Genomic DNA, 13084 nt, shown 5'->3' on the forward strand with positions numbered 1-13084 from the left:
AATCTTGCAGATAAAGGATTTGACGAAATGACGCCAGTGCAGGAAAGCGTGGTGCCCCTGCTTTTGCGGCAGAGAGACGTGGTAGCCGAAGCAGTCACGGGCTCTGGAAAAACATTTGCATTTCTTGTGCCCCTTCTACAGAGAGTGCTTGCAAAAAAGCGTGGGAAGAAGACAGTAGGGCCAAGGACCCTTGTTGTTGCACCAACACGTGAGCTAGCGCAGCAGATTCACCAGGCCGCGCTCTCTATCACAGAGGGCCTCGATGTAAGCATGCAGTGCATCACAGGAGGTGCGCAGGTGGAAGAAATCGTTGCACAGCGCGTGCAGAGCGAGGAAGGAACAGTGCAGTGGGCAGACATTATGATTGGATCGCCAGGAAAAGTGTTTGAGCTGAGCCGAGAGGGCGGAATGCCTCTACGTGATGTAGAGCTCTTTGTCCTGGATGAAGCAGACAAAATGCTTTCATTTGGATTTAGGAAGGAAGTCTCAGAAATGCTCCGCATGCTTCCGCGGGCAAAGCAGACAGCGATATTTTCTGCCACAGTATCAGAGAGTGTGCACGCACTTGGCCGTCTAGGCATGCGAAGTCCTCTGTTTGTGTGTGTTAAGAGTGCACTGCGGGTGCCAGATGGTCTTCGTCTATTTGGTCTGTGCGTGTCGCCTGCACAAAAGGCAGAGGCTCTAATGCGTAGTATCCGTGCACTCGGAAAGAAAATAATTGTGTTTTTTGCTACGTGTGCACAGGTAGACTACTTTTATTCTAGGCTGATGCAGACAGTAGGAAGAGGAGGACTGCATAACTGTGTGCTGCGTCTGCACCGAAAACTACCACAGACAGTGCGCGAGCAGACGTATGCAGAGTATGCTGCCACGGAGTCGGGCGTTCTTCTGTGTACAGACATTTCAGCACGTGGTCTAGACTTTCCTGGTGTAACTGCAGTGCTGCACTTTGACCTACCGCAAGACCCAGTGACTTTTGTGCATAGAAGTGGAAGAACCGCGAGGGGCGGCCAGGATGGACTTTGTTTATTCTTTTGGATGCCAAATGAGAAGGAGTATGTTGGGTTTATGCAGGCCCGCGGAGTGCCTATACAGACTCCAGACGAGAATCTTCTGCAGCAACTAACGCCAATCAAGCCAGCTGTTGTTCGCGGCGCGTTTGGAGAACAGAAAAAGCCAGAAGACCCAGCACTCTATCTACCAGAAGATGTAGAGAATGAGCAGGATGTTGTTGCATTTGTCTCGTATATTCGTTCGTATAAAGAGCATCTATTAAAGCACGTTCTGAACTATAAGCAGCTAGATTTTGTGGGACTGACAGATCTGTACTGCTTGAAGCGGCTTCCACACGTACCAGAGATGCGCGGGGTCTATGTTCCCCGCCTGCCTGCACTGCCCAAAAAGAAAGAGCAGGTCCCATATGAGCAGGTAAAAGAAGAAGTAGAGGGGGAAAAGAGTATGGAAATCACAAAGCCGGCGCCGGTATACAAAAAACCAGCAGGAAAAATGGCCCGAAGAGTGAATATACCAAATATGCACAAAAGGGTAAGGAGATAATAGATAATTATTATTCATCAGTATAATAAACATAGAATTTCAAGATATAACAAACCACCAAGAATTTTCATAGAAATATCTTCTAAGTAGTGAATATAAAAATTAAAATAAATATATATTGTGAACTATGCATAATTTATTAAAAATAAAATATTATTTATGTCTTAAGGCCTCTCGAGCCATATATCAATAAACTGTTTTAAGATAAAAAATGCCTTAAATGTGTAAATATTCCAAAGATTTGAACTAATTTGCATTTATTTTAATGCGGTGTTAATCACAAGATATAATTTATATATTAGACCCCTGGCATATTAATTTATCTTGGTCACAAAAATCTGTGTTTGCTCTTGCTTTTGCAATTGCTCTCTCTTTTTTCTTTGCTTTATATCTGTTGTAAGCCAGTATGACAAAAACAGATAATAAAAATACACTAAAAGTTAGAGAACACCACAAAACATAGACCCAAACACTCGGAATTGAGTTGCTTTCTTTGGTGGCTTTTTTTATATTGTTTTCATAGGAAGCAGCGGCTTCTTTTTCTCTAGATTGTGTGATGCTATTCTCTTCAGAGTCGTGATTAAAATCATGGTTGCTTAGTTGGTCCTCTGCTGTGATATATTCAGACACATCTTCTGCGGAATTATATGATAAATCCGGCTTGTGCAAATTTACTAATGGGTTCTGTATTGAAATATTTTTTCTTATATTCGGATTCATGGAAGAATTATATGAATTTATGCTGTCTTCTATGTGATATGTGATATCTCTGGTCATAAAATCATTGAATGACATGGGCTGGGCATTGTTAAAATTATGTTCATCCGAATTTAGAGTAGAATGCGCAGAGTACATCTCTTCAGATGGGTTTGCCTCTTCCTGCTGGGCACTTCTATTCAAATTAGTCAGTGGATTATCCTCTTTCGACTCAGGATGGGAAATCTTATATGATTTTTCCTTTTTCTGGTCATTTGGCGAGCTATTTTCAGGTGCACTGATCTTTGAAGAATCTGGACTGCTGCTGGAAACTGCTCTCACCACAGAAGCTGGGGCTTCTAAGACAGGAGGCGCATAGACAGTAGATTGAAAGCTTGCGGGTGTGTGAGAATCATAAGTTTCTTCAGCCTGGTTTGTGCAGCTGACTATAGATTCATGCGCTGTTTCTGGATTTATATGTGTATGTGGTATTACAAAATCGCTAAGCTGCTCAGAAATCTCAGAAATAGTTGCAACAGAGACATTTCTAAAATTTTCTGGATTATAGCTAGGAAGTGCTTTAAAGTCTTCTAGAGAAGAGCCGGCATTATTAACAGGCTTTGTTGCTTGATGCACTGATTCTTCCACAGAAGGCAACAAAGGAATATTACTAGCAGAAATAGAGACTGACGGCAGTTCTTCTTCCTCGATACTTAGTCGTGATTCTTGAATTTCTGGCCATTCGAATTCGTCTACAATTTCAGTAATAGAGAGAGAAGGCATGCTTTCGTTATCAAGCGAGCTAACATCGACTATATTAACATTTACAAACGAGTCTGTTTCTTTTTGTTTGCTCTGGAAAATCTGCTGAATTAGTGAAAGAAAGGCAGAAGCTTGCTGATTTATGCTGTTTGGCATCTTTAGATCCATATAATTTTTGGTTTTTTTCAACAAATAGTCATCAATATTGTTCTCCCCCATATCATGTAATGTGCTGCGCAGCAGTGGATCCATATATACACACACACCATCTTCATTTATATTTATATACACACCGCCATTACTTGACTGTGCTTTTTGAACAGTGCTTACTATGCCAGGAACAATTGAATTCAGCTTCTCAAGCTTTGCCTGGCTTAATGAATTGCTTCTAGAGTTTGGTAAATAACTCTCCAAAGACACCCTGCCCAATTGGTTATTCATTATAACAAATGTATTATCTTGTCTATTTTGAGTTAATTTCTTTGGAATGGATGGATTTTCAGTATGTGCAACAATATATGCTTTTATATTATCATTGCTGGTTTGGTACATCCAGTACTCCATGTCCGATGGCTGCCTAATAGAAGGCGCAAGCATATTCAAAAATAGTGTTTTGTAAAGGGCCTTCATTCTAGCCATAATTTTTGTGTTATGTGCGATGTCAGACAGATCAGAAAAGGATGGATGACTGTTTTGCTTTTTCTGTATAGCAGCCTCCCCAGAACTCTCTAACTCTTTAAATTCTGAGCCGTGATTAGATTCAATGGGGGGGATTTTCTTAAATATTTCTTGGATAGGTAAAGGCGTATGCTTATATGCGCCATTACTGCTTAGATTCTCTGGAAGCTTCTTTTCTTCATATGCCCGATATTTTATTAATGGAGCTGCTAGCATAATAGGCAATTTGTTATTCCTATTTACATGCTTATATAAATACCTATCTAGAATACCCGAATTATTTGGCATATGCTGAGCAGAGGAAGAAGGTGTAATCTTTGTGCTCTGAGGAATGCCACTGCTTGTATTTGGGACAGGCGCATGTTTTTCTATAACATTGGCATATGCGCTTGGTATACGTAAAGTATTCAAGAACATAGGGGGTTTCTTATTGTGAAGATAGATTGACGCGCTTCCTATAGCATCTCCCACTACTCCTCGAAGGCCTGATGAGCAAAGCACGCCCATGTGCAGGCCCACCAGCAAGTGTTCAAGACAAAGTAGAACTATTATTTTTTGCACTCGTATCTTATGGATAAACATTGTTAAGATAAAATTTTAACGAACATAAATTTTCAATAATTAATATAAATCTAGACGGGTGTAAATCTATTTTGTTTTCATGTAATTTAGACCTAGAAAGTAAATATCCTCGAGGTTTAATTAAACAATTGAATTTCTTTATTTGACAGGTAGATAGATATAAATTAATAAATAAAGTAATAAGGTTAAATGTGCTAAAAATAGTAGACATAAAGACATAGATGCTAGAAATTTAGGTTTTTAAACGCTATATCGTGATTTATAATATAACCATGGCTGTGCCCATCTATCCTTTTCTTCTTTGAGTGTATTTCTGCTATAAATATTTTATATATCCATGACTAGAAACTCCCATCGGTATATATAGAAAGCGCATACATAGTTTCTGAGCATGTATGTGATATACAGTATGATATATGCAAGCTCTATTAATAAATAATATTGGTCTATGACGTGCTCACGAGGAGGCACCGTCGCTGCCCGGATAACATAGTCCAAGATAGATAGAGATAGTATTGAGGGATGCTCTTTATTATGATTATTAGAATATTGGGATATGCACGGACGCGGAGTCCTTGTGGCGCTACTGGCGCTGAGCCTTTTAGTAAATATGTTTCTTGGTTGTCTCATTGTTTCTCTCATATTTGTTTGGGTGCGTGCTACTTATATAGTCCAAAGTTGATCTGTGATTATTAGATTCCGGCCTTTTGCCATGGCGGGATCGCCGCGCGCTTGAGTGGTGGTGTCGCCACAGTCTAACTAAAATAGAAATAAAAAGAATCCACATAGCCCTAGAGAATTTCTCATAGTGCTATAAATGCATTATAGTCAAAGATTTATCTAATTGCTGGCCACCAGAAGACAAGAATGTTTTAAGCCACATTTCTTTTGAGTCTACTGCATATTTAAATGGCAATTATACATACAATTGCAAATTAAATAGAATTCTATCTAAAATTTTATAATTGGTCCATAAATATTTGGAGCTATTTGCTTTATTCTATATATAGCCTGAAATAGCTCTTTAAAGTCTAAAATATAGATATAGTGTAAACTTAAACAGGTAATATTTAAATTTTCTTTTCAATTTGCTGTTTATTCTTCATTTTATGCGGTTAAATATTTCGGGTTGTTTTCTGAAGATGTTCTTTACATAATGATTTCTTCCTATCTGTACACCAGAGGCGTTTCCGGTGTGAGTATTCGCATTACCTCTGCGTGAGGAGAAAAAATAAACCCCAGAAGACAGAAGGAAACAAATATCATAGACAGGCCAAGAAGATACTTTTTGCTTTGCTGGTATGTGCAATGCATGCCCTTATCAGAGAGAATCTCCTCTATATTTACAATGCCTGCGGCTATAGTAGGATACAGAAAAATAACCTGCTTTATTGCAGAACTGTGTATAAAAAAAGTAGACCCCCATATAGCGCTATGTATAAAAAGACTCAGCACAAACATATGAATATTAAGAGATCGGCTTGTTAAAAAAAATAGAAACCACGGGTTTCCAGAAACTGCCCCAAAAAGCCCTATAATGATAGCAATTGCTGTTTTATGGTAGAACAGATGCTCTTCCTTTCTAGACAGAAGTGAGTGCAGAATTGCCCGTCTCCAACTATACATTGAAATGCACACTGTTGTAAAAACAATTGTTTTTGGAATGATTGAAACTGCACCGTGCACAGTGATATCCCTATGCAGGCTTTTTATAACAAGCAGGCAGGATCCAATCCCCATAGCCCACTCTATTCCCTTTCTGATGCAAATAGCTATTTTCTGCCCAATTTTTATATTTTTTACTGTTTTACTGGAGGCGCTGGCATAGTTTTCTTCTGCTTGCTGCTTTTCTGCTTTTAAAGATATGGAATCCATTCTGTTTTTAGAATATTCAAAAATAAATAAATTAATTAATTACACATAGGCCATTCTAATTAGACCTATCTTGACATTAATTATATAAAAATATTCTTTCCCTAATTAATTAGTTGATTTTCTATTAGAATTTCAGCCATTTCAATTGGTCAATTTTTGCATATATAAATAAATATAAATATATATAAGCTGTAATCCTTATATAAATAATCTGAAATGCCCTAGGTTTTACAGGAATCTTCTGAAATTTATTTTAAAGCACTACTCATTACATATTTATGAACATAATTCTGCAAAATACAGTATACATACTGGTATGTATAGCACAAAATCGATCTAGAAAATTTTAAACCCATGCGTATTCGAATAGAAAGGTTCTAATAAATATTTAACTTTATTCTGAAAGAACAGCGGCCTGATTATATCTTGCATTCCTATAATACTCTAAAATTAAGAGGAAAAACCATAACCCAAACATTAGATATAATCACTCACCACTGTAAAAATTCTTCCAATACTTCTGAAACCTAGTATAGTCATTATAAGTACATCTATGCCTTAACACACCAGAAAGGCGCTGCATATATATAAATCAGTCAGCATGTCTTTAATATCCCCGAAAATCTGGGCGACAGCTAGAATTTTCGCTTATCTATAGCACAGTTACTCCTCTTCAAGCCTGGTAAGTATACCTACAATCGAATTATTAAGATTTTTTTCCTCCGTATCTTCCCATCTAATATGGTCTTCCTCTTTAAAGAACACCCTGAAAATTCTACTGTTCTCAATATACGCCGCCATAATAATTTCTTTATGCGGGTTTTTTTCTTTGCACATATAGTATATAGTGCCAAAGACCTTCTTCATAAGCGTTATTTCATTCTTTGACATAAACACAACTGCTCCCTTGGGGATAAGAACCATGCTCATCCCACATACCTTCAGTACTCGCCTCTTCTCAATTCCTTTCTTCACACTGTGTACTACCTTGTTGTACTCTGCAAGGCCTTTATGTACATCTATAAACTTTATATTTCTAAAGGAGAAAACAGCCTCAGTGAATGCGCCATTTTTAATCAGATGGCATATGGAATAAAATACCTCTACATGCGAAAATCCAAGATTGTATTGGTAGTGCTTGAAATACGTCTGCCTCTTATTAAAGCTTCTTCTGATCACCTCCTGAACAGGCCCTACAAGATTGTTCAGCGATGTCTCCTGTGCAGCTGCAACAGATACCCCCAAACGGGCCAAAAACTGGTTCAATAAATACTCTGGGTTCTCTAGAAGACAGTGCTTTGTATTTTTTCTTTGGAAAAAAAGACCAAGCTCTTCTATCACACCAAAGTCTTGAAGAAGAGCCTCGTATAGTGTGCACCACTGGCTAAATGAAAAGTATATTCCCTTCACCTGTTGGATAGACTTCTTTTCATCATCATCATCTCTTTCCAGCCTAGATACCTCTGCTGCTATTTCTTTCTTTATTCCGCAAAAATCGCCATCTTCAACATAAATGTTCTCTTTCTGCTCAAAATCCTCGTCTTCTGTCTCCTCCAAGTCTTCTTCTTTGGCCTTTCTATCACCTAACACATTTTTTATTGGATGCCTCCACTGTATCTGCTCTGCTTTGTCTAAGCTTCCATACATAGACACACAGATACTCCACAGACACTCTGAAGTCATATGCCCTATGCTTTTGCAGAGATTAAAAATAACCTCTTCCAGTGTTTCTCCAAGCAAGAACATTATGTTTTTTGTGTGCTTCTCCTTTTGCGTGCTTATAACCGCCCCGTTCTCCACTTTACAGCCTTGCCCTATGCCTATCTCAAATACAGCCTGCTTGCCACTTCGCGCATCCTCCCAGATAACCTCGTGCTTTATAATCTCTCTCTCCAGCACAACTATCAAAGAGAATAGTGCTGCAAAATGATCTATTTCACGTGATATGCAAACCAGCCTAACAAACCCTGCTTGACGCACTTTTGCAATAAACTGTCTATATACACTTTCTTTTTCTTGATTAAGCACTTCCACCATACAGCACTTCTTTGTATTTTTGCAAAATAATTTATTTCCTCATTCTCGCCCCACTCGCCCCAGGCTCTGAAAATACTCCTCTCTAAACGCAATTACATCCCGCATAGTGCACTGTGCACAGTATATCATTACTAATAAAAGAAATATATGCACAAGAGAATCATATAATCCCTGCGAGTTTGCTATTTTACAGTATCTATTTTCACAGTAGTCAAATGCAACGAAGTACAAAGCAATTGGTATTTTCATGATAAATACATTCATTAATGTTCGGAACACAAAAATCAGCCCAGTTATTAACATAAACTGCGGCGAAAGCACTCCTTTCTTCATAGAACCAATTGAAAGGGCTGGCTTTCCATCTAAGGCCCTTTCATCCATTAACTCCTCTGCAATCCAAGAAAGACTTTTGTTTGATATAAATACATCGTAAAGAAAGTTCTTCACTGCTGGATTCTGAACTCCTGTAATTATTTTTCCAAGAAGGCCTACTATAATCCAAACTTTGTATCCTCTGTGCATATTTTTAGAAAAAGCTAGTTCTGAATAAATTATGCTAAGATGGGAAAATATCGCCTAACCCGAATAACCCGCATACTCACTAAACACAATAAAAAGGCAGCGTGGATGCATTGGTTTAAACCGATCTAGGAGTATTAGGGGTATTTCCAGAATTTGAGTCTATTTTGTTTTTAAGCAGCTCTTCGTTATATTCGGGTTATTCTGGGCTATTATTAGTGAAATAAAAATAAATCCCAAATTACTCCAAAAATTCGCACATCAGTCTGTATGTAGTCTATTAAGTTCTGATTTTGTGTCTTTTGTGGCATCTTGTAAAACATCAGATCTATTTGTTCTATTCGTTTTCGGCATATAATAGGAGAGAGGTATAGTTTAGCTAGCCTATTCCAGAATATAGTTGACTCTAGTTGATTTTTTATATAAACATTAAACAATACTATACTCTGAAAAAATTAATTGGTAATTAGAAAAATCAGAATGTTTCAACTTTATTTTTTCCGTATGCCTTCACTTTTTATGTTTATTCTCTATTATTTAATTTATGCTGTCATGTTTTCAAAATATTAAAATAATTTCGGGCTATTTGAAAGTATCTATTTTTACTGTATGCTACTATAATAAAAGAATAGCTTTGGTATATATTAATTTTCATATTATTCGAATATATAACTTAAAAATAAAATTAGTAAGTATATCCCGTAATTCCAATAACGCCTATAATAAAATTTATTGCGATGTAATTCATACGAATAAACTCCGAAATAGCCTGATTTTTTTTATTTTATACAAGCTACCATAAAAATCTTGAATAGTTATTAAATTATCCTGTCTAACCATAATATAAAGTTTAAAATTTCAAATCAGCACCAAACAAATTTATTGTTCAACCCAATCATGCATTAATTTTTTGCATAATACACAACAGCAAATTAAATCGTTGATTATTTAAAGTTTTTAAAATTTTTCTCACACAATGCAAAAATCGAACAAGAGGCATGCAGTGGCTAGTGTATTCACATTTGGTGTAATAATTGCACTTACACTCGCTGAAGTATTAGCAAAAAAAGATAAAACAAGCACAACTAACAATGTAATGATTACAGTACAGCCCAGTCAAATTAGCATGTTTATATGGCTCGCAATTTCAAAGTTTGTTAAGCTTTCCAGTGACATATGTGAGTGTTTTATCGCATATAACAGCATTATACTAGCACTTATTTCTAGAGAAGGATACATTTCTATGGTGGCATGGTCCATACAGATGGTCATGCACTTTATATTCTGCAAAGACTATAAGAAGAACTATAACAATCTTTCATCCTCATATAAGAAAGAGTTGAATGTTTTATATGGGGATGTAGAACCATCTGGTACCAAAAAAGAGGAGGCCGCAGAAGAGATAGTAGATGAGTATGAAATTGCGTTTACAAACAGAAAAATACCAAGTGAATCTCTTCTACCTTCCGAGTTGACTGAAGAACAGAGCATGGATCCGGACTTAGAAAAGTCTTCAGAAATCGGATTTATATCTTCTGGATTAATGGTAATTATCAAATATATAATGCAGGGGGTATTTTGCATAGCACTGCTTAAGTCTGTAGTATTTCTAGCCAGTTCTATCTTTATTATAACTGACATGCAGATTCTAAACCATGCTATGATAGATTCTATATACACCTATGTTCCATACGGAGAAGCACTGATTAGTGGCACAAAATCAATGCTTATGGCTCTGCACGGGCCCACAGGAACTCTGCTGACAGGTAGTCTTGTTTTCTTTGGTAAAGCAATGGAGGAGTACTACAAAATATTTGAGTCAAATGATGAAGTTGAGAGATCAGAAAATCTGCATAAAAAAAACTGGTCATATGGGGCATATTTGTGTATAAAGTCCTTTTTCCTGTTCCTCATCATTAAGTATAGAGCATACGCTTTAATTGCATTTGTGGACCAGCTCGTGTGGATGATTCTATCAAAGTCATTCTGCGATAAAATAATTCGCCTTATCAAAGGAGCAGACTTGAATGTATCTGAATTTAGAGAAAAGCAGCATAAGCGCCAAAGCCACTCATGGCAGAAGAAGATTGCAAATGTAATACGGCTGATTGGGGTGGTGGTGTCTATTTCCTTCCTGTTCTACATCATTGCGTCATTTTTCGGGCTAAGCTTTGCCTCTTCGCTAGCACTGCCCATAAAAAACAGCACACTGGGCACAGAAATTCCAAAAATTAAAGAACAACTAGTTAATAGCACAGTGGTTTAGGGTCAACAGTCTGACATTTATAGGAATAGAATTGGCATTCACCAAATACCGCGCCTATTGCATATTCATATAATATAATCCAAAATTGAATAGCACCATTCTGCATACTCCAAACCCCACAAACAAATATTTATTTCTGATTAGATACAGCTAAACATGCAAATTTATAGCTGAAAATGCCCATCTGCATATAAATATAGAAGAAGCAAAAACACCCCACCAGTATAATACTATATATGGCCTTAGATACATCTGGTTCTGATTTTAAGGTGGGGATTTCACATAATAGACTGCATATTTTGTCTAATCATATACCCTTCCTGGCATTTCCTTATAATTATTGGTATGGACTGGTACTGTTTTGCTATAGAAAATAATATACAATAAAATTAAATTAGTTAGTAGATGTCTTTTTTCTTTATGTTACACATCTCTTCTTTTTCATTGTTTTTACTCTAGAATGAATAGAATTTTTAGCAAGCCTAAATACTGAAAGCACTTTAAACAGTAGAATCTTCTGCTTTTCTAGCTATATCTTTTTTCGAATTGTCATAAATTATTTTGTATTTTAGAATTCTTTTTAAACTTATTTTCATTGTTTTACTTTAAATATGTACATTTTTTCCTTTTTTTACATAGTGCTTACACAATAAATTTAAACTAAAAATATTCCAAATTAAAGCAATCACAAATATATCTGTATCAGCAGCAAAAAGCACTCAAACAGCAAACTCCAACGAAACACTGTATAATTCGGGTGTTTTTGATTACATCTGTTAAACAGCACTAAATAATAAGAAACAAACATATCACAAAAACAGCATATTAAATTTACAGCAGTACTTCGAAATAAGAATAACTAAAAAGAATTAAAAGCCTTCCTTTAATTAAATAATACCACAGGCATTAACCCACGCACTAGAAAGCAAAAATAAACTGAAGATGCATATAGCATGGTTGTTTATTACGCAAGCTATACTTCTTGTTGGTCGCCTCCTTCTGTAGACCCTCCCGTCTTTAAGTGGGAAATATATATAGCAAATATATACATGTACATAAGACAGAATATAATATTTATAAGTATAATAAAACACTTAAACAGAATTGTGGCAGAAGGCCCAGTTAAGAAAAGAGCAACAACAATTGTCACAAGTAAGCTAAACACACGCAATCCTACAAAGGACAGAAGCATTGTTCCCCTTTCAAACCAATACACAAAGAAGTCATGGCAGAAGCTCATAGCGTATGTAAGCCCCAGGCATATTCCAGATATTGATTTAGCAAAGCCACTATCCTCTGCCTTTTTAGGATATAAGGCAATGCACAGTGCATATGTAAAAACTAGCACAACTGAGTTTAGCACTAAACTAATTAGTGCAACCTGTTTTATACCTATGTTTTTGTATTCTGTTGGGATGGCTTTCCCCAATTTTGACTCTTTTATTTTTTGCACCTGCTCGTGTGCTTTGTCATCTGTTTGTTTCACTTTCTCGGCCACTGCCTTTGTTTTGCTATTCTCACCGCTTGAATTCATACGGGGTAAATTATAGAATTCTTTATCTAGAAGTATCCGATCTCTGATTGGTTTATTTTTAATTCATTCTTATTGGATGCTGAAAATCTCCGGATACTCCCTACGGACAAAGACAACTTTCGATTCAATCTTTTTCCTTTGCTGCATAAACACGGGCTGTATTAGCCCATCAATAATGCATCTACGAACATATGCAATATAGAGCATATTAAAAAAGGAGAAAGCACAAATTACAATAATTGGAATGCTCTCAAATAAAATACCAAATCTGTCACTAGCTTGAAACTCAAATAGAAATCGAAGGAATATGATTGATAAAATCATAACAATGTTCATAAGTAGCAGATACATACTGTGCATCATGTTTAATATTGATATTCTATGAAAGCATAGAAAACAGATGGCGGCAGAAACGAACAAGGACCACAAAGAAATAACTATCTGGAAGACTAACTGATGAATAGTAGCGAACGCAGAGTATACCCCTGTCACTAAAACAGATGCAGAATACACTCCGTTAAAAGCATGAAATACTCTTCTACGCAGCAAGGATTTCAAGAACATGAAACACATGTTAT

At 36.5% G+C, this 13084-nt stretch overlaps 9 protein-coding genes across 9 annotated transcripts; 2 read left to right on the plus strand and 7 right to left on the minus strand.

The window, feature by feature from the left end:
- Positions 1-27: 27 nt before the first annotated feature.
- NEPG_02468 (uncharacterized protein) lies at positions 28-1615 on the plus strand (the record flags this gene model as incomplete). Its single annotated transcript, XM_013204841.1, has 1 exon — positions 28-1615. The coding sequence occupies one exon, from the start codon at positions 28-30 to the stop codon at positions 1555-1557; it is 1530 nt and encodes a 509-aa protein (XP_013060295.1). The 3' UTR covers positions 1558-1615.
- Positions 1616-1828: 213 nt separating this feature from the next.
- On the minus strand, positions 1829-4275 carry NEPG_02469 (uncharacterized protein; the record flags this gene model as incomplete). The annotated part of the gene is made up of 1 exon (XM_013204842.1): positions 1829-4275. The coding sequence occupies one exon, from the start codon at positions 4273-4275 to the stop codon at positions 1849-1851; it is 2427 nt and encodes an 808-aa protein (XP_013060296.1). The 3' UTR covers positions 1829-1848.
- A 327-nt stretch (positions 4276-4602) lies between these two features.
- On the minus strand, positions 4603-5200 carry NEPG_02470 (uncharacterized protein; the record flags this gene model as incomplete). Its single annotated transcript, XM_013204843.1, has 1 exon — positions 4603-5200. Exon 1 carries the CDS (start codon positions 4915-4917, stop codon positions 4603-4605), a length of 315 nt encoding a protein of 104 aa, XP_013060297.1. The 5' UTR covers positions 4918-5200.
- Positions 5201-5364: 164 nt separating this feature from the next.
- NEPG_02471 (uncharacterized protein) lies at positions 5365-6150 on the minus strand (the record flags this gene model as incomplete). The annotated part of the gene is made up of 1 exon (XM_013204844.1): positions 5365-6150. The coding sequence occupies one exon, from the start codon at positions 6148-6150 to the stop codon at positions 5443-5445; it is 708 nt and encodes a 235-aa protein (XP_013060298.1). The 3' UTR covers positions 5365-5442.
- A 663-nt stretch (positions 6151-6813) lies between these two features.
- Positions 6814-8187, minus strand: NEPG_02472 (uncharacterized protein; the record flags this gene model as incomplete). The annotated part of the gene is made up of 1 exon (XM_013204845.1): positions 6814-8187. The coding sequence occupies one exon, from the start codon at positions 8185-8187 to the stop codon at positions 6814-6816; it is 1374 nt and encodes a 457-aa protein (XP_013060299.1).
- Positions 8188-8226: 39 nt separating this feature from the next.
- Positions 8227-8760, minus strand: NEPG_02473 (uncharacterized protein; the record flags this gene model as incomplete). The annotated part of the gene is made up of 1 exon (XM_013204846.1): positions 8227-8760. Exon 1 carries the CDS (start codon positions 8707-8709, stop codon positions 8227-8229), a length of 483 nt encoding a protein of 160 aa, XP_013060300.1. The 5' UTR covers positions 8710-8760.
- Positions 8761-9682: 922 nt separating this feature from the next.
- On the plus strand, positions 9683-11345 carry NEPG_02474 (uncharacterized protein; the record flags this gene model as incomplete). The annotated part of the gene is made up of 1 exon (XM_013204847.1): positions 9683-11345. The coding sequence occupies one exon, from the start codon at positions 9683-9685 to the stop codon at positions 10970-10972; it is 1290 nt and encodes a 429-aa protein (XP_013060301.1). The 3' UTR covers positions 10973-11345.
- Positions 11346-11852: 507 nt separating this feature from the next.
- Positions 11853-12506, minus strand: NEPG_02475 (uncharacterized protein; the record flags this gene model as incomplete). The annotated part of the gene is made up of 1 exon (XM_013204848.1): positions 11853-12506. One exon carries the CDS (start codon positions 12504-12506, stop codon positions 11946-11948), a length of 561 nt encoding a protein of 186 aa, XP_013060302.1. The 3' UTR covers positions 11853-11945.
- A 69-nt stretch (positions 12507-12575) lies between these two features.
- Positions 12576-13079, minus strand: NEPG_02476 (uncharacterized protein; the record flags this gene model as incomplete). Its single annotated transcript, XM_013204849.1, has 1 exon — positions 12576-13079. One exon carries the CDS (start codon positions 13077-13079, stop codon positions 12576-12578), a length of 504 nt encoding a protein of 167 aa, XP_013060303.1.
- Between the last annotated feature and the right edge of the window lie 5 nt (positions 13080-13084).

Source organism: Nematocida parisii, assembly GCF_000250985.1.
Source record: "Nematocida parisii ERTm1 unplaced genomic scaffold supercont1.8, whole genome shotgun sequence".
In the NCBI taxonomy this organism is placed as follows: Eukaryota; Fungi; Microsporidia; genus Nematocida; species Nematocida parisii.